The sequence below is a fragment of the Megalobrama amblycephala genome, linkage group LG21, assembly GCF_018812025.1.
Source record: "Megalobrama amblycephala isolate DHTTF-2021 linkage group LG21, ASM1881202v1, whole genome shotgun sequence".
Taxonomy (NCBI): domain Eukaryota; kingdom Metazoa; phylum Chordata; class Actinopteri; order Cypriniformes; family Xenocyprididae; genus Megalobrama; species Megalobrama amblycephala.
This window is the reverse complement of record NC_063064.1, coordinates 8456599-8478114: the sequence shown is the minus strand read 5'-3', so window position 1 is coordinate 8478114 and position 21516 is coordinate 8456599. Positions and strand designations below refer to the sequence as shown.

The 21516-nt window shown below is 36.9% G+C and overlaps 1 protein-coding gene across 1 annotated transcript; it reads left to right on the top strand.

Annotated features, from left to right (window-relative positions):
* The first annotated feature begins 232 nt into the window (after window positions 1–232).
* LOC125256469 (angiotensin II receptor-associated protein) lies at window positions 233–19957 on the top strand. The gene is made up of 5 exons (XM_048172505.1): window positions 233–423; window positions 1337–1371; window positions 2179–2290; window positions 2832–3030; window positions 17777–19957. The coding sequence occupies exons 1-5, from the start codon at window positions 397–399 to the stop codon at window positions 17899–17901; spliced, it is 498 nt and encodes a 165-aa protein (XP_048028462.1). The 5' UTR covers window positions 233–396; the 3' UTR covers window positions 17902–19957.
* The last annotated feature ends 1559 nt before the right edge of the window (window positions 19958–21516 follow it).

Below are 21516 nucleotides of genomic sequence, written 5' to 3'. Positions count from 1 at the left end.
ACAATGTAAAAACATCTATGTGCACAATAAGTACATTGTATCAAATTATTAATTTAAATGTAAGTACATAGTAGTTAAGGCTACTTAATATAGAGTGGGACCAAATAAAATGTTATTGTAAATATGCACTGTATAAATGAAAGCACTTATTTAAAGTGACATCAATACATACACATACATACACAGGTTCTCTAGCTTTGCACTCATACGGAGTAATGAGCAGAAGTGGGAGGTGTAGTCACACGGCTCTGATCAGGCTGGTGTCACATGGTTTGTGTTTGCAGTCACTTCAGAGCGCTGGACTAACTTCTGTTAAACACAGTTATGATGAAAGTGTTTCATGCTTCCTTTGTGAAATACTGAAAACTACAGAAGAAACAAAGAGGCAGTGAAACAATGGAAATACCAGCCATAAATCTCAAGGTAATTTATTTGATTTTCATTTATGTGTGTTGTATAGTGAGTACGTTGATATATAAAAAAGAATTCATTGCTAAATGATTCATCAAAAGCTTAAAGATAAAAAGGAAGAGGTTATTGTTGTTTTATTTAAAAAAAAAAAAAAACATTTATACACTTTATGAATCAGGAAACATCAATAAAATGGTATTAAATAATTAATCAGCAGCTTTTTCTGTGCATTCATCATTGAGGCCTTCAGAATTTTATCACATTTAGGCCATTTTTGGGGGGAGGGGGCAACTAGAAACCATTAAAATTATTAATGGAAAGTGTAGTAGATATATTTATTTTCTCTATTTTGTACCAAACTGGGTCACACTATTTAGGTGTCTATTTATTTATGTAAAAAATAAAACAAAATTAAATAAAACATGAAACTTTTTTTTCTTCTTTTTGGTACTACATGCGTATTGTGTTCATGTTGTACTAAGTGTCTTCAACACTTTTGCTGCACTTTTGCTGAGATACGGGTAAGGTTATAGGTTATAAGTTTTATGGTATGGTTAGATTTAAGCATTCTTTTAGGTGTAGTGTCAACAATAATTATAGACGTAATTACAGATGTAATTATATGCAGGTTCAAATATGAATACAATGTAAAAACATGCATGAATGGTACTCAAGTTTTAAAGACACATAAAGTGGGACCCAGAATTTTTTGTATCTGTTTTGTATGGGTTCATATCTTGATTCTTTTAGAAAATCATTGCCTGTAACAAATTTTGTATTTTAGAGATGCCCGAGATCATAGGTGCAGCATGTAGCCCCAAAATGCCCATGACTGAATGCTCACTAGGTTTTGAGCCATGGCCTGTATCTAAGGAATAGATCTGTACATTTACAATGAGCTGCACTGTGTGTGTTTTCTCTGCAGGCCATCGTGTTGGTTCACTGGATACTGACAGTCTGGTGAGAGTTGTGGTGCATTTGCCTTTCTCATTTCTGTTTTTTATCACTAACCTGAGGAATTTCACCATTAGTGAACATTTATCATGTCAGCTTAGCAGAATCAGAAATAGGCTACATTTCTTCCTCAAACTAAACTAAACTAAAATAAAATAAAATAAAATAAAATAAAAATACTCATAATCAGACCACAGTCACATTTTTATTGATGTTATGATTACTTAATATTCACAAAATGGCAGCTAATTATTCAGAATTTATTGATTCTAATTCTTCTTTTCTGTCTTTTATATTGTCCTTTCTAAAACAGCCCATTGCATATGTGTGTTCAGAAAGTCTTCCAGTTTTGAGGCCACATAGCATGACAAATAAAACAGTTCATATTTTTTGTGTTTTATTTTGATTGTCTTCATTTTGAAAGTTTACATTTTTATGGTTTAATTAATTATTACCTTTTCATCAGCTTTACAAACCCCAGTTGGGGAAACACTGACGTAATGTAATGTTTAATGCACTTCATTTTGTTGATGACAAATTTTCAACAACTTTTTTTTTTCTCTTTGTACTGTTATATCACTAGTACACAATTAAAAGTAAGGTAAAAGTAATCTAAAAGTAATCAAAAAGTAGTCAGATTATATTACCTAAAATGTGTAATGTAACAGATTATGTACTACAATTTTCAAAATGTAATCATTTTATTCAGTATTCGACTAAAATGTGTAAGTAATCTTCCCAGCAATGAACCATACTAAATTAAGTAAAAATGACAGCCCTAATTAAAATATTTGAATGTGTGTTTATATGCAGGGCATGCTTGTATCCCTGGCTTCCTACATCTTATGTGTTGGGGAACAGTAGTGTTCTTGCAGTGGGAGTGTGGGCCATAGCACAGAGAGACTCCATAGATGCTGTATTATTGGTTGGTGTGATTTTTTTTTTTTTTTTTTTTTTTCATCCAAGAGCATCATTTTCAGATCATGAAGGCCTAAAGTTAATAATTTTATTTAGTGCTGATTACAGATGGGAAATCCATACCTTTATGATATTTGAGTCTTTTGACCATAAGGTCTGTACCACAATGCAGTTCATTCTGGCTGAAAACTGACTTCTTATATGAAAAGTGCATCTGGCTGACAAGCGAGCATTTATAGTTTGTCTTTTTTTTGTAGAGCATTTAGGATTGAGTTTATCTGGAATACATTAAATGAAGTGCAATATGTAAAATGTGATGATTCTTTTAACTTAGTTTGAATTAATCTGAATTAATTTAGTGTTCTGTGTGGTACAAAAAATCTCTGTGCCTTTCTCCTGAAAGTAGTCTAAAGCCAGCCAGTTAGATAAGTGCTTACAAGATGGTCGTTGAGCATGCTGAGACTACTACTTGTTATTTTATTTTCTAATGTGTTTGCATATATTAGAATTGTCATGCTAATGTTTGATCTCTGCTCTGCTTCATTCAGTTCTTGATCGGGTTGGCAGCGACCATCTTGACTGACATTGTTCATTTTGGTCTGTACTATTTGACGACTGCAAACTCGCCGGATTTGTTCCGTTTTAGTGCAGGCATGGCCATCCTGAGCCTGGTGCTCAAACCTGTTTCCTGTTTCTTTGTCTACCAGATGTACCGTGAGCGGGGTGGCGAATACAACATCAACTTTGGTAAGTTGGTGACTAAAGGCCCAAAGGATAAAGAGTAATGGGTGACTGATTAATTTTGGTCCAGAGTGCTTTGTGATGCGTGTGAAAGTATTTCCATGAATTTAAAATGTCAGCATTGTTTGCTCTGGTTTGTTTAAAGCATTATTGAGCCTGTTTTAAGCATTCTGTGTGTCTGTGGACGCTGACTGTGGAGCACAAGCAGAGTATTTCACTGAAAATGGCAAAATTAGTAAAAAGAGGTGCAGGTAATTGAGTTTTACAGCTAGTCACAAGACACATGCCTGACAGAGTGGCCCAAAGAAAAGAAAAGAGACAGACAGCTTGACTGATTTTTGAAGAACAGTGCGTGGGCCTAAAGGGATTAGGCCAGTTTTGATTGATTCCTCACTGTAAGATCTTTATGAACCTTGATCTTAGTTGTTTTGATGAGGTCTGAATCAACTTCTATAGAATTAGATTTATTTCACTAGGTCTGTTATTAACCATGTAAAGCTTGACATGACAGTCAGAAATATCTTCTTCTTTTTTTTTTTTATGGAAGAGGAAACCTTTTAGACAAAACCTTTAAACCTTTAGACAAAATCTTTAAAAAAAAAAAATCTTGCATATGTGATTTTGTTAAGTATCTTTTTTGATACATTTGGACTTTTTAGCTCATATAGTAAGAAATATGATAATGTTGAGCTCATTCTTGAGGAGGAAATAAAATTTGCAATTTGGTGCAGCTGCTTTTTGTACAGAAAGTAAGATCACATTCTGCTAGCTTATAATGTAAATCAATGAGATCTTTGTAACAGTATAGCAGACTATTTGCATAAAATACATATAATTAGCCTATCATTTGTCACACTATGTACATTAAGATGTCACACTAAGATAATATTTAAACACTGTAAAAAACAATCAGTGGAATTTAAGGTAAAAACCTGCTAGCTATGGTTGCCAGAAATGTACCATAAAAAAACACGGTAGCAACATTTTATTTTTACAGATTTTATTTAAATTTACAGTAAAAACTGATATAGTCTAATTTTAATATAACAACATACTAATATCCATTTTGTACCTTTATAATACACTGGCAACCACCAAAAACAGGTGGTGATGAGAAAGTCACATGATGATTCAAAGCTCATCACAAGCCGCTTTTCCACAAGCTGAGGAGGAAAATACTAAAATAGACTTTATGTAGCCCTGGCCCTTTTTTTCCACAACATAAAGATAAGATCTTACAGATTTATGAATGAACTGCTCGTTTTAAAACGAGCTTTATTATGACATCTGACCTTCCACTGACCTTTATTATGACATCTGCTTTAAACATTACACTGCCCATGATAACTTTTGTTAACTCTACAATAAGTAAATCCACTTCAGCTAATTACTCTTTGACAGATTTTCAACCAGATGGAACTGGATTAAGTATTTTGAATATTTTGGCTTCGATCCCAGTTTGACCTATGCCTGAATCATAATTGCTTGTTGGCCAGAAGATGACTGAACCCCGACTGAGCCTGGTTTCTCCCAAGGTTTTTTTCTCCATTCGGTCACCTGATGGAGTTTGGGTTCCTTGCCATTGTCAACCCTCTGGCTTGCTTAGTTGGTACAGTTAATATTCAACAATGTTAATGATCTGACTGCATTGGCACTATTGTATAAGAACTGAACTGAGCTGGATGATGACATCACTGTTTTCTCCAGAGCTGCTGTATAGATAAATTAACTAAATTAATACTAATGATTTTTACAATGGAAATGAATCAACAGTGAACTTATGCTGGACAATGACACTATTTTCTTCTAGAGCTACTGTACAGCCGAAACTAACATTGTTGCATAATTTTCCTGTTATCACTTTAAAGCTGCTTTGAAACAATCTGTATTATAAAAAGCGCTATATAAATAAAGGTGACTTGACTTGACAGCTATGCCATACAGAGCTACCGCAAAAAAACAGAAGTTCAAACACAAAATCCTAAAGATGGACTGCGTACTTGTCTATACAGAGGGTGCACAGTGTCATTCATACAAATACTAAACACCATCATGGTAACACACAACAATAAAAAATGCAATAAACATTTTAACAACATTAGATAATAACATAAAAGCCTAATGTACATAACTATTTAGAAAAAAAACACTTCAGCTTCGTTCTTTTGAGCCTAAGCCAGCGACTCTTGATTACTAAGAGAAACAATTTCTATTCACCTCTGCATAGAATGATTGCTGTTGGATTCTCCGCACAAATCAGTGGTCTTTCTCAAGTCTGAACAGATAAGTGCAGAGAGGGCCTCTGGGCGCATAAGCAGCATTCTAAAAGAGGCAAATTCCTCTAAAAGAGCTGCGCAGAGGATCATGTCTTTTTAAAGATGCCATTCCGGCTGTGTTCTTCTGGATGCGGGCAATCTCTCTCTCTATGGGCATAATTGCTGTCTGCACTGTTTGGCCATGCCCATACTGAAACATCATTCATGGATGATTCATGCTCTCACTGCGAGAGCATGCCCATTGAGACGGTCACGATTCTCATACTTCTTCAAGAGGCCGAGAGCCTCCTCACCTGCTTCCCATCCTGGTCCATCTACCTCCAGGTACGAGACCTCGGTGGCGAAAGATGAGTGTGATCTGGGAGCTAAAATTAGAGACCTGCTGCCGGGTCAGTCCCTGTGCACCTCTCATTCCTCAGCACACTCGGTCCCCTTGATCAAGTTTCTGGATGAGTTTGGTGGATTTCTCATTCAGGGCTCACTTGGGTGGACTCCTTTGCCCTGTCCCGAGTGCTCAGGGCTGGACGATTGATTCCTGGGGTGAGACTGTAAAGCTCACCTGAGCTCAGCCCTGGTTCCATTTTCCCCAGTAGTGCATAAGGAGATCTTGAAGTCCTGGAAGGCACTTTTCTTTGGCATAACATGCTTTGCAGGCTCCTCCGTCCTCATTACCCTCGATGGTGGGGGGTACTTGGATGTTCCCCAGGTGAAGCATGTGATTGTGGTGCATTTATGCCTATAAAACGCCGCCACCTGGCAGAATCGCCGGAGGCTCCCATTCAAAGCATGTAACTTTACTTTGTTTCTCATGGCGAGGGGCTTACAGTGCTGCTGGCCAGGCCGCCTCTGCCTTGCATGCGATAACCATCCTGCCAAAGCACTGAAAGGTCTTCACAAAGGTAGTCCTTACCCGGAAGTAATGCAGGAACTGTGTTTGGAAATATGCCCTTCAGACCACTAAGTTGATGACGCAGACCCTGGGTCAGGCAATGTCCATGTTAGTAGTCCAAGAGTGGCACCTGTGGCTTTACCTTGCAGAGATGCAGAGAAAGTGCGCTTTCTCAATGCCCCCATCCAGAGTCCTGCACGGGTCCTGTTTGATAAACCCGCACCCGCAGTTATTAACAACACACCCGACCCAGCATCCTTCAGAAACACAAATTTTAGCCTGCACCTGACCCGACCCATTTGACATAAAAAAACGCGACCCGACCCTTACCCACATTAAATCTCCTACATCAGGTAGAAAATGTTTTTCTCATGTAGCCTAACACAAGTAATAAAACTAACATTAGGCATTATATTTAGCTGCATCTAATTAATTATTGCATTAAACAACACACGTAAAATAATAGAACAAAGAAAGTTTTAGTTGGGCTATTTAACTGTAAGCTTAAAGCTAGTAAATATTTTATCAGATTCACTCTGCATTTAAACACGGTTGTCTCTTCTAAATCTAAGCAGTGTTTACCTGGCCGCTGGTCCTTTTGTAGCAGTGCGAAAAATATTCAAAAACTTTTATTCAAATTGTAAATATAAAAATATATATTAAATACGTAAAGTGCGCTCCCTTTAATAATCATTATAGCTTTTAATCAGATGCAGCGCGATTGGCTACAATGCTCAGCGCTGCAAATCCTGCTGTAATTAGAAGCCTTAAATGGTCTTCAGACGGCGCATGAAAACAAATAAGCACCAGACCATTTGAAAGCAGCTGTCAAATGCACCGAATTGAGTGAATAGTGGCTATTGGACCTGCAGTCTACCCGTGCCTACCGCGCGTCCAACCCGCACCCGCACCGCACCCGACATGTAAATATCATTCCACCGTTACATAAAATTTGGCATCTCATCTCCCAAGGATGCCTTTTCAGCGACACTATTGAGGACTTTGCGCAGCAGTTCTCGGCAGTGAAGAAGCAGACAAGGCAATCAAACACATCTTGCCTTGGCATGGGTCTTCCTCTTGACCCCCGAGAACCCAAGCTCCACCTGCTCATTGCCACAGCAACAGCCTGGGCTGTCAGTGCCTGCCCATCAACAGACAACTAAGAACCCTCACAAGGACTCAAAGCGTTCCTGAGACAGGTAACCCAGGAAAGGAGAGGCTGTGGACCTGTCCACCCCAACTGGGGTGAGCCTCACTCCTGGTGGAGGAGGGAGTGAATTTTACATGGTCAGTGTGATCATGGCCCTCATTTTCACTATGGCCAGACATCAAGCACTTTCACCAGAGCCTCGGTGGATGCAAGCATGTTACCTCCCCGTGTTCTGTTGCAACAGGTCTGCACACAGCAGGTAAGTGTGATGAGTGTCGATGAGGCCCAGCCCAGTTGTGTGCACACAGGAACCTGGTCCTTGAGCACCTTGCCTGATTGGAACTTCGAGTCAACTGGGAAAAGAGCAAGCTCTTCCCTGTGCAGAGCATCTCTTTTCTCTGTGTGCAGGTGGATTTGCTCACCAAGACATCACATCTATCTCAAGATGCACAGTCAGTGCTGAAATACTTGAGACTGTACAAGCAAAAAACTGTGGCACCCCTGAAGTATTGTCAGAGGCTCCTAAGTCTTATGGGTTCTTCTGCCAAGGTCAAACCACTGGGGTTGATGCATATGAGACTGCTTCAGCATTGGCTTTAGGCTTGAGTCCCAAGATGGGCATGGCGCCATGGCACACATCAAGTAAGCATCATACTGATCTGTTGCCGTTTATTCAGACCTTGGTCAGACCTTGAAAAGGGACAGCAATAGTGGCGTTTTGGTTGGAATCCCAATTCGTCAGTCGTTTCGACTTAACTTTTAACATGTCTGACTGTTAGGGAACGTCTAAGGTACTAATGTAACTCCACGTTATGTCCCATCGCCACAATCGCAGTACCACCGCTGAACAGTCAGGACAGCGTCTTGGCTCCACACTATAAAACATAAATGAGTAAGTACTGCACACTTCCTGATGTAGCCTGATGTGGTTCGCGATGCAAATCTCACTCGCCGATGCCCATTGGCTTGTTTTTTTTAACACTCGAAGGTGATTGGGCTTTCAGGCAGATAATTACAGAGACAATGAGAGAACAACTAACTATTTGTACATAGCATATGTATGTTTCCAGTCTGCAGTGGTCAGTATCTATAAAAAGTGGTCCAAGGAAGGAACAGTGTTGAACCCGCGACAGGGTCACACGCGGCCAACAGATGAGCAACTGTAGCTCAGATTGCTCAAGAATTTAATGCAAGTTCTGCTAGAAAGTTGTCAGAATACATAGTGCATAGGGTACATAGGGTCTAGTGGAGTCCATACCTCGATGTGTCAGGGCTGTTTTGGCAGCAAAAGGGGGACCAACACAATATTAAGAAGGTGGTCATAATGTTATGCCTGATAGAAAGCCTATTAATATTATTAATAATGTAGAGACTACAATATATTAACTATGAAACTATAAAACTATAAAAAACTATAACTATAACTATAAAACTATAAAAAAAAACTGTTTGCAAATGAGTTGTAAGTACTGTATACTTTTAACAATTATATAGGGCCCCTTTTACACCCCACACAATGCGGCGCCAGGCGCGACAAAAGTGTTTTTACTAGTTTCAGCTCGAAGCAGTACAGTATCATTTTCAAGTCCAGCACCACATTGTTTAAATAGCAAATGCACTCGCACCCATCTGTTCACCCATGGGCGTGCTGGTCTGAAAAAGAGGTGTGTTCAGGTGCATTGTTGGCGCATTGCTATTTTGAGGCAACTGAAAACGACTGTGCCATTGACCAACAAAAACCTGGTGTAAAGTTAATGGCACAGTATTTTTTTTATTTTATTTTAAATTTTTTTTTGGTTATAGGGCGCGTTAGTAATATGCATCTATAGGTGGGTACACTCTGCCTATTATGCACACGGTGACGCGCAGCAGCACACAAACATTTTTAAATATTAAAAATAATAGGATTCCTATCTGAAGAAGCGTTCAAGTCTTTTCGCTTGCAAATTCGGCCATGAAAATAGGGATTCCGCAATGGTGCAAGCGCAACTGGCTTTTAAATGGAATGGGAGATGAGACTCTGATTGGTTTATTGCATGTTACACCCAAAACACACCCATGTCTCATTAAGAGACTAGGTTCAACCATTTTGGACCGTTCGTCGTTTAACTAGCAAAAGAGGATTCAGACACAGCCTAAGTGCACTTGCTCCATGCGCTTCAGACCATGTGCTTAGATCGTTAAAATAGGGCCCATAGTGTAACAATTTTTTTTTTATTTTTGTTGCAAAACATATAATGCGATGCAGTATAATGATGATTGAGAGATGTACAAATAAATGATCCTCAAAAGCCTGATGTATTTTATGTGATACTCACATTTTAACATGATGAAAAAGACACATGAAGGGGAATGTTTTTTCAGTATTACAACATAAACGTTCAATCAGATGACAGAAAGCATGTAGAAGATTATGTACTACAGTTTTTAGTAAAGTTTTGGTCATGATGATAATTTTATTGGCCTTGTGTATCAAATGTGATACAGTAGGCTTTATTTATTATTTTTTTATTTTTTTATTTTTTTGTCCACACGGAAAACAAAATGTCGAGCAAAGCAACAAAATCACAGTCAACCAGGCCTTTAGATATACAGTTAGGGAAAGCGGAATTTTGGGCCAGTGAGATTTCAGTGTGGGCAAAATATAGAATTAATAGCTTGTCACTAAAGTCCATTGAAACTGGTTAGGAGTAACATTCACAGTATAACATTCACAATGAAATTCCCAGCCCTTCTTAGTCCACCCAAATCTAAGACATTCAGAATCATCATGCCCATATTTTAAAGAAAATTAAAATATGAATAGTCATAACAGAGGTCATTTACATATTTAAGACTTAAGAGTGTAGTGACAAAAACATCCTGTTTAACTCTGAAGGTCAGAGAGAAGGCAGAAATGGAAAATGGAAAACTAGCTGATTTTTTGTGTGAGATACCTTGACATTGTAGACATGACTTGACATAATCATAAGTAAACTTTAGTGAAAAAATAAAATGTTACACAACTAAACTACTAATATTGCCCCTTTAAAGACCTCAGGATATCGAAGTTGGACCGTTTGTTTTCCCTGGTAATCAAACCCAAAATTAACATTTACATTTGATCTTCAGGCAAAAAAATTGTCTAATAAAATCCTCTTTGGAATATGAACATTCCCTTTTCCCAAATTGTTAATTCCACCTGCCCCCTTTTCAGTTTGCCTAGGTTGCATTTATTTGTTGTGAAGAAAGAACGGAATAACTGCCCTCTGTCTCTTGAAATCAATATTTAATCTACATCTGTTTATTTGTAAGTAGTTAATAAACACAATGGTGTACTGTCAACTGGGGATTATTGAATACAGAACATATATACAGTAAATGAGTCCCTAAGTAATTCCTTTATTTAAGACGCATTGATTATTTCAGTTCTTGATTCAGATTTTTCATGTTCATAACTCATCTTTCTTTGTTGTTTTTGTTCCTGTTCTTCATGCTCTCTCTGTGACTTCTTGTCTTTATTCACTGTCCTGCTTGCTGTCTCACTGTATCTGTCTCTCAGACCTGGAAACATCCGTGGACAGTCGCTGCACCACAGACAGTGCTGATAGCACATTGCTCGGCCGTCGCTACTGAACCTTTGCTCCTTTTCCTCCTGCAGTCCTGTTCAGCTTCCTCTAAAACAGGAAGTTTTCATCTCTGAGCTGCTGTAGTGAATTGTTGTGGACTCCTTGCTCTTCTTCAAATTATGTCTTGGTGTTTATGTTTTGCAGCACTTCTTATTACTAGTTCTGGTTAATATCCCTGCATTTGATTATCTCCTGTAAGTCTTTCATTTTGTGTGCTTTCCTTTTGCTTGATGTTCATGACATTCTTTTATTCTCTCTCTCTTTCTGTGTGTGTATGTGTATGTGTATACTTGAGGTTTCAGAAAAATAATCAGTTGTGTCAAGATTTTAATACAGCAGTACACAAGAGGTTTATAAATATATTTATAATAGTCTAATATGAAATATTTTATATTGCAATGGACTAACCACGCATCCAGGATGCCCAAGACACTGGGATAGGCTCCATGCATCCTGCGACTCTTCATAACAAAAGGGCTTTAGAAAATGGATGGATAAAATATTTTGTTTAAAATTAATTTCTTAATGTGCTTAATTTGTTCATTAACTTTTTAATAGTTAAAAAAGTAACATGTAATGTAATCTTTGGTTTATTCTCCTGCTACTCTATTAAGTGTTTAACTATCATTAAACAAAACTATTTCTCAGTATTACAATACAGTGGTGTGAGGAATCCAGCACATGGTAAACAATGTAAAAGTTAAAGGTGCACTCAGTCATTTTTATTTTATATAGTTGTCTTGTGTTTATACAGTAGCAAGTAGAATACAACATTGTGCAAAAGGAAATCCAGTTACTGATTGTAAAAATTCAGTCATTCAGTAATCCATGAGTGAAATTATCCAATAACAGAATGTTACCAAGAATAAGCAAGTAGTATTCAGTTGGTCATGTTACACTGAAAAAATGGTAAACTAAAAATTGTGCTTCATGTGGTAACATCTGAATTAATTGGTTTTATTCAAATTTCTGTATCAACCTAAATATATTAGGTTACACCAACAAAACAAAATTTTATGGTGAGATCAGGTAGAAATAGCTGTTTAACGTATCAATTGCAGGTTGCCACATTTTTACTATTAATATAAAAAAAAAATAATAATAATAAAATAAAATAAAGACAAATTCATGTTGTTATTATTCTTTTTTAATGTTATAATTGAAGTTATTATAAAATAATTATTAATGATGTCGATGGATTAAAAAAATAACAAATGAATCACACGTTTCTCTGTACTTTATTACAATTAATAGCACCTAACATTAAAGTTTTTTAATTTGTTTTTATATTGAAATACTTCCACACTGAATATCCAAAATTATGTAAACAACATTTGTAGTGTGTTGGTTGAGGATCTGGTTCTGTGTTTTTGTGTCTGTAAAATTTGAAACCTCCAAGAAGATCATTATAAACCACACCATGTTTAACACAAGGCTTTATCATCTAGCAGTTGGTAGTATTTTCTGCTTGAATGGTCACATAAAGTGCTGATGTGCTGCACTGTAAGCAGTCAATATTTTCCTGAGTTTTTATTGCACAATATAAGGGAATTGTGTTATCTTAAATTATTTATCGACATTGGATTTCTCAGGTAGTGTTTTTATAAATGGTTGCAATAGCAAATTGATCCTTTTTTCTTGAATGATGTTTTTGTTTTTTTCTTTGCCTGAATTGCCCACAATGCAGTGAAAAAGTAAGTGGCCATCTCCTCATTGGTATTCTGTTGATATGCAATGGGATTTCTTCAGTTAGTCTGTCATAAGGGAATCTTCAGGCTGAATAAAGGAGATTAGGATGGCATATTGCTCTAGTGCTTCATGTGCAAATCACATAAGCTGCAGGGTTACACTTTATTTCGATGGTCCACTTTAGACATTGTACTAACTATAAGTAACTTTGCAACTACATGTCAACTAACACTCATTAGAGTATTAGTAGATTAGAGTTAGGTGTTAGAGTTTGGATGAGTAGAATAAGTTTTAGACACTGTTCAAGGGGGAGCTGTCGAAATGCACATCACAATGAGGTCTTTGAGAAGATCTCAGTTTCTTCACTTTAAAATAACAAGCACCCAACATTCCTTATAAAACCCATAACACCTTCTGTAACTATGAGTTTGTCTTGCCATGTTATTAAAATTAAAATGATACTTTTTACAACTGCTTACAAACATTTTCAAAACTTTACCTCTTTTATTGGGGCCAAAGCCCTGTAAAGGGCTGAAGGCCCTATTGGCCCTATTGTTTTCCTTAGGAAAATTATTTTTTTTTCGACTATTCGGGCATTTTTGGGGCCCTTAACATGCTTCAAAACTCGTGAAACTTTGCACACACATCGGAATCGTCTGCCATCAGGGCCGGGCAGAAGCTGGTACCCGAGCATGGCAGGGGGGCTCAGGACAGCACCCCCTTGAATAGTGTCTAAAAACTTGGTCCATATATCAAACACGCTTGCACGTATTTGTATGAAGCTCGGTACACATATAGACCTCATCAGGCCTAACAACTTTCATGCTCTAAGTTATACGTCACCTCAACAGGAAATCCGTTATTATGGGCTGTTTGAAAAATGCATGCTCTGGAATTTGATATACTCCTCCTAGACGATTAATCCGATCACCACGAAACTTGGTCAGCTTGAAGTCAAGACACTTGAGGATGCTAAATTGCAAATGGATTTTTATTTTGAATGGTTTGGCCGTGGTGAGGCAACGAATTTATGGTGAGAAAAGGGAAACAGGAAATGTGTTATAACGTCTGCATACATTGATTGCTTTTTATGAAACTTCACCTGTGTGTTCGTTATAGGATGCTGATCACTTGGATGGGACTATTGTGAGTCAAAGTTATAGCACCACCAACGGGCAGCAGGAAGTATGTCACTTTCAAAATGCTTTGAGATCACCCTCTTTTTTTTACCCGTTTTGTTTCAAACTTCATCAGTGGAATGTCAATACACAGCAGATATAGACCTGTGAAAAGAATTGTGATATCTCAAACACTGTTGCCATGGCAACACATCAAACTTTAATTTTAGTTTTGGATGCTTTTGAGACGCTTAGCATGCTTCAAATTGCATGAAACTTGATACAAACGTCAGAGATGTCAAACAGTAGACATGGGCAAAACCGTACAAACAGGTGGGGAGGAGGGCCTCTATAGCGCCATCTTTTGACAAAAGTAGGGGGATAGTTTAAACTACAGTCACCAAACTCGGTACACATATTGTTCTCATTAAGCTGGATTACTTTCTAATTTACAGTCATTAGCTCCGATCAACAGGAAGTCAGATATTTTGGCTTGAATGTGGATTTTTCACACACACACACACACACACACACACACGCACACACACACACACACACACACACACACACACACACACACACACACACACGTAGACTCTCTCTCTCTGTCCAACCCCCCCTCCACTCCCTCCCTACTCCCTCCTCCTCACTGTGTGTGAGTGTATGTGTGAGTGTGAGAGAGAGTTTTATACCCTTGATCAGTTATTTAACCCTTTTATTGCAGACTCACTGTGCTTCAGAGTTCAGTGCCAAACCCAATCAAAACACATCTGAAGCAGCTAATCAAGCCAGTCTATTTGTAGGCCACTGACAACATAGTATTACATTATTAGTTTGATAATTAGGTTACTCTGCAAATGATAACTTCACACTCATTTGAAATTGAACTATGACACTATATCACTATTGGTACAGGACTAGTTTTCTAAATGTCGTTCAAGTTACAATTATTATTTTTACAATTGAAATTATTTTTAAAATAAATTATTTATTGATATAATTCAAATTTATTAAAATAAAATCTTTAAGTAAATTTCACATGATTATAAAAGTGTCTGTTTAAAATAAACTTGCATAAGTGAGCAGAAAAATCTAGACATGTACCTTACTATTACCTGAGACTGACATTAAAATTGTCTTTAAAATTGCAGGTTCTGTGATTTGGCTCTATTAATTAATTTTTTTATTTTATTTTTCATCTTATACCACACACTGAAATCAAATGAAAGCATGCTTTTGGTGCATAAGATTGGTGCACAAACAACAGCTCAGGGAGGTCAAAAACACATGAAAGGAAGTGTAAGGATTATACAACTTCAGCAATCACAGACATTCACATTACACTGGATTAGATTTCTCAGAGCACAAATAATAATATAATTTGCTCTAGAATTTTTATAGAGGTTGTCTGAGAAAAAACACAGACATGGCAGATTAAGATGATATTCTGCACTCATTTGAAATTGACTAATGACATTCTATAACATGAAAGTCATCTCAATTTAAATGATCTCATGGATGTGGCTGTTGTGGTTTGAGATCATAGGAGCATCAGCTGCTGCAGTAAATGTGGTGTGAATTTGACATAGTCCTTTTATGTTTAACTGTTTTAAATGCCCATTGCCCGACATGCACAGTTGCCCTGAAGCCCCCGGGGTGGTGGTGCCTCCGGGCTTTAGCCCGTCATCACTGCTTGCAGCTATATTTTTTTCTTCAAAACTTTACACACAAATCCAAGAATTGCACACACAAAATGCAAAATGCACTCTTGCAAAATGAAGCACTGCATTCAAAATATCACAAACACATCTCAAAAGCAAACATATGTCTTACGTTGCAAACACCTTTGCCATAATATTCTATTTTTGGATATATCATATACACACAGTTATTCAAAACCTAAAGCTCTTATTTCATGAGCTCCTATGCACATTTCTTTACAAGATTTAAAGTAATTGGCAGAGAGATGTTGAAAAATTCACGGTAAACAGGAAAGCAAGATTGAAACCAAACTGTTTATTTATTTATTTTTTACCGTAAGCAACTGTGGTTGTGAATACAGTATTGCACAGTACGTAAGAAAATAAATACATCAACCAAAAAACTAGCATAATTTTGAAAAAGGTGAATATTTCAAAGGAATGGTGTGTATGTGTGTCCTGGTAGGGGACCAAATGTCCGCACAAGTATAGTAATACCAGTGCATTTTGACTTTGTGGGGACATTTTTAGTGGTAGGGTTAGTGTAGGGGGATTGAATATGCAGTATAAAAACCATTACGCCTATGGAATGTCCCCATAGAACATGGAAACCCAGCATGTGTGTGTTGTGTGTGTGTTTGTTGGCGGGCGAGATGGTTGGGTGTATCTAGGCTCCATCTCTCCTCCTGGCTGGGTCCGGCCACAATATTTCATCCACGTCACATGCTATGTTCACTCTTGCGTATCCAACCTTGGATGGAGGCAGCATCAGTGTCTCCACATGCCTCCTCCATTGCCTGGAGAAGTGTTATGTTGAGTTAGGGATGACAATCATGCACTTTCCAGCACCATGTTGAGAAAAATTCCACAATAGGGTTTAGAAATGATGAATATAGAAGCAAGTAAACAACAGAAAAGTTGTTAAAAACCTATAACTTGACCTTTGGCCTATTTATAGGCCTATCTAAAGCCATGATTGGTTGGTGTTAAGTAAAGCAATGAGTGTTTGCACATGTGAGGAGTTAGTGTGAGGCACTGATGAATTTGTGTGGCATTTTGATTGGTTGTGTTTGAAAAAGAAACTCAAGATACTTCCTGTTAGATTTTTGTGTGTTACATAGAGAATTGTGTGTTGTGTTTTGCAAAAAGTGTTTTATGAAATTTATGAAACTGAGTCGAAGGCCGAGAATTAGTATATGGTTTTGCAAATTTGTTGTGTGGTTCTGCTGTTTGAGTGTCAGGTTTCAGAAATTGTGTGACAAGTAAAGATTTTGTGTGTAAGCAGTTGAAAAAAACTGTATTATATTACTACTATTATATTACAACTATTTTTTTTTACTGTAGGCATTTGTGCTTGTGAATACAGTATTACACAGTACGAAAGAAAAGAAATACATCAACCATGTGTAGTTGGACAGATAAAATGGTTGTGTTTGAAAAAGGAACTCAAGATACTTCCTGTTAGATTTTTGTGTGTTACATAGAGAATTGTGTGTTGTGTTTTGCAAAAAGTGTTTTATGAAATTGAAAACTGAGTCAAAGGCCAAGAATTAGTGTGGTTTTTGCAGATTACTGTAATTTGCTTTCTCATACTATGGTGATATGACGTAATCACATTTCATGAGTTATTTAATTAATTAATGCTTTATAAATAAATACTGTATTGTATTGTAAACATGACGGCTTTTCTCTTCCATGATGGGGTTTGGCTCATGATGGCTTTGTTTCCAGGTGGACCATTAAAGAGCATGATTCCTGTAGAATGTAACCTATCAGATGATGATTTCGAAACTCCCTGTGTTTCCCATTTTGTGTGCCATATGCATTATATTATATTATATTATGTGATATTATATTAACATAAGCTAGGTAACATGGGTTTAGTTCATTCAATAGTATTTGTGTGCCAAAAGTGAAAGCAACGAAATCAGAGCACATGTGGTCACTGGAGATTTTAAAGGCATGCTAGTACCAGATGTAAACGGTAATGCATCTTGGCTGACCACTTTTGATCAAATTACTTCTCTCTCGCTTGCTATGTTTTTTCTGGATATAATAATTTCAGGGAGTCGCTATCATGGGTGAGACTCCTGGAACTTCCGGGAGAGGTGGGATATCTGATAAAGTGTTGCCCAATTAACTCATGTCTTTGTCTGAATATTCAACTTGATCTCACAGAAACTACATAGGAACTATTTTACAAAGTGGCGATTTCATATGAATTCGTACAAAGTATGATTTTTTAGAATATTTTAGAGACTGCTGTTAAGTATGCACAGGTCCAGTAATTCAGATTTTTCTGATCTTATCTTTTACTTTCAGGTATCCCAACAATAACTCGAAACAGAGATGCCTACCAGTCCATTGACCATCAGGATCAGTCTGGCAGCTCTGCCAGCCCCTTCAGCCAAACAGAAGATAGCAAAAATGGGCCACGTTCCTACTAAATAATGACCAAACTCAAAATATAACCAACCAGCTTTCTGTGCTGCCAAGGTCATAATGTATATGGACTTTTTGTTTTAGAATAGTCATTTTTGTAGGTCATGAATATACAGTATACGCTCCAAAAGAATGAATGAAAATTTTGAGCAAAATATTCAAACAGTTTTACATTTGGTTCTGCAGATGATGTTTAGATGTTGTGGTCTGGTAATTGAGAGGTCCATTAAGCCCCTCTAAAAAAAAATCTTAGTGTTTTCAACCTGAGGTCCAAGTTATGCTCTTTACAGCAGGTTATATATCTTTGTGCAAGATGTTAGCTGTTTCCAAAGGTTTGTAGTTTCTTAGAAAGGACTTCTGAAGCTGCGATTTAGAAGCTCTCCTGCTAAGTGTCCATCTGTTACTGTTGGTGAGTTGCAAATTGCAATCACTTCTAGTCCAAGACAGTTTGATTTACTCAACATATGTCAGTGTGGTTACACATGTATTTTCTTAATTTAATATTTGCAGCAGGACTCCAACATTTGTTCATTTTGTGACTCCTTCAAAGATTAAAAAGATTCTTGCTAATCCAAATTCAATGCAATCTGTATTCATGTAGTATGATTTATTAGATTGGTCATGCACACTGGATTATTTTAATGCTAAAGTTGGACATCTACAATTGGGATTTCATATCAAATATTCCTGAGCCTGTTTGAGGCTGATTGCTTAAGATATACTGGTAGGCTTTGTCTGTTAGCTGTTAGCAAACTAATCTGTTTCATAGCTATTTCAGTTCTCTTTAATCTAAATCTTCCTTTTGTTTAAATTCTCTTTATTTCCTCAGTGGTAAGAAGCCCTGCAGAGCACCTCAAATATCTATTTCAGATTAGTTCCCACTGCTGGTTTTATATTCCTATTAGTGATATTACATGTTGTCATAGAAACACCACAGTGCTCATTTAAATTATCTTTTGGTTTGTTCCAGTTTTCATTGGCAAGAAGGATTATGTGGGTTGATTATATTGTAAATATATCAAATTGTAAAATAAAATCAGAGTGGTGAAAGTTATTGCACATTATACCTATTGTATTTTTTGGTCCTTTTTAGGTCCATATATATATATATATATATATATATATATATATATATATATATATATATATATATAATTTAATGTAATTTTTCCCACGAACCATTAAAAATACATACTGAAAGCTGATTTATACTTCTGCGTTAGCCTGACTTGCACCTCTACAAAATGTAAGGGGCCCATTATACTTCTGTTAGAATTTTACTGTAGACATTATATTCCTTGGTTTCTCCTAACAATAAAGAATTAGTAGGTGTGTCCATTTGAATGTAGTGTTTAATATATTTTGACCTAAGGAAGGCAGTATCTTGTCATAAATGTCACAAGAAAGGCATAATTATAGTTATTAAATCCCCAGAGAATAGTTAACTTCCCTGTTCTTGTATGAGGAAGTTCAATGTGCTGAATGAAGTGAAACCAGTAGAATGGCTAATACAGATATAGAAGTGTATTTCTCCTGCAGAGGGCGCACCGTGGCTCATAAAGCCCCATTCACACTATAGTGCAGAGGGTTAATAATCCTGTTCCTGGAGATTCCTGCAAAGTTCAGCTCCAACCCTGATTACAGTAACTAAACCAGCTAATTAATATCTCCAGGAGCACTTGATAATTACAGACAGGTGTGTTGGATCAGGGTTGGATCTGAACTCTGCAGGTAGGTAGATCTCCAGGAACAGGATTGGGCACCCCTACTATATGTGTGTCATGGTTGTGTCCTGTTTTTAATTTTCATGGATTTTAGTTTGTATTCATTAGTCCCTGTTTTCCTTTGTTTAGTTTCCTGCTGCTTATTGGTTACTATGGAGATTCATTAATCATCAGAAATGTTTGTCATTATTTACCCTCAGTTACCTTGTATTTAAGTTGCAGTCTTTTCAGCGTTCATTTGTCTGGTCACATTTACGTATAGCAGTTGTGTATTTTGTTTTATCTTATCTTGTTTTGTATTACCTTCTGAGTGGATTATTAAAGATGTTATTCCTGATCATCATCTTCATTGTGTGTTCCTTGCAACTATTGGTGACAATGTGGTTGTTGTCTAAAATTGATGGATGGAACTTTAAAATGTGGTTAGGCTTAATGATCCTCAGTTTATTCACTTACACTACACTCTAAAAAAAGGTGCTATATAGCACTAAAAGTGGTTCATGGCTTGTAATCATAGGGGAACCACTTTTGGTGCTATGTAGAACCCATAAGAGGTGCCATATTGCATTTTATTTCAACAAAAATGGTGCTGAACAGCACCAACAGTGGTTCTTTGGCTTGTAAAGAACCTTTAAAGGGGCTTAACAGGTTCTTTGTACGGCATTGGGGCTATATAGCACCTAATAACCACCCAGAAGAACCATTGAAGAATTATACAGGGGCTTAACAGGTTACAGTAGCGGTGCTATATATAGCACCTCAGTCATCCCAAAGAACCACTGAAGCACAAAGATTTGGTGCTATACAGCACTTAAAGTGGTTCCCCTATGATTACAAGCCAAAGAACCACTTTTAGTACTATATAGCACTATTTTTTTTTAGAGTGTATAACATATCAACAAAGAATACACAAAAAGTCAATACCGGAATCATGTATGCATAGTACAGAACTTTCAAACTCGACATTGTATTAAATTATTTTGAGTCTGATCTTATCTAACTGTCATGAACGATCTCTTCATGAATCAAACTGAATCATTCTGAACTGTTCTCGAGTCAGCTGAGCTGACTTGTTTAACTGGTCCGATTAGTAATGAGTGGAGAAACGAGTGAGTTAACTAAACCATGATGTAAGGAAATGCTGTTTCCGGGTCAGGCCTCTACTCAATTGAGAATACTGTCTCATCAAACATTTATAAGCACTATTTATTCATATCACACATTTAAGCTAAGCTTTTAGAAAACTCACACACATCCATCATCATAAAAGCAATCCATATGGCTCCAGGGGGTTAATAAAGGCCAATTTTTGGAAGAAAAATATCCATATTTATAACTTTATAAACTATAATCACTGGCTTCCGGCAACGGCCGTACATGTGTCTAATTGCAGTGGAAGAGTAACCTCTGACCCAACCTATGACATAGGATGTACGAGTTGCATAAGCTTAGGTGAGAGTAGACGCCTCTTGTGGTTCAAACAAATAGGGCTGGGCAACTCAAGCTCCTCTTTTCTTATATCGAAATCCTCTGACATTTCTCTTTAAAAATTCTCATTTTAGACTTATAATTAATTACTGGTGTTTTGTTTTGCACTAATCTCATTCCTGAATATACATCATGCATAGGGTCAGAAGTCACTCTTCCGCCAAAACTGGACTTGCGTACGGAAGCCAGTGATTATGGTTTATAAAGTTATAAATATTGATATTTTTCTTACAAAAAGCAATTGCTTTGCTTCAGAAGGCCTTTATTAAAGCCTGGAGTCGTATATCTAGTCCTTGACCTATTACAAAATCTGCTTAGGGAAATCTTTCATCCTTGCGCAAAATTCCAGATATGGGTTCATATTGAAAAGACTGGATTTCGTCTGCAAAAATTTGCTTAAAAAAAAAA

Coding starts and splice junctions, on each gene's coding strand:
- LOC125256469 (XM_048172505.1), top strand. CDS start 397: ATGGAAATACCAGCCATAAATCTCAAG. Junction 424..1,336: donor TACCAGCCATAAATCTCAAG/GTAATTTATTTG, acceptor TTTTCTCTGCAG/GCCATCGTGTTGGTTCACTG. Junction 3,031..17,776: donor CGAATACAACATCAACTTTG/GTAAGTTGGTGA, acceptor TTTTACTTTCAG/GTATCCCAACAATAACTCGA.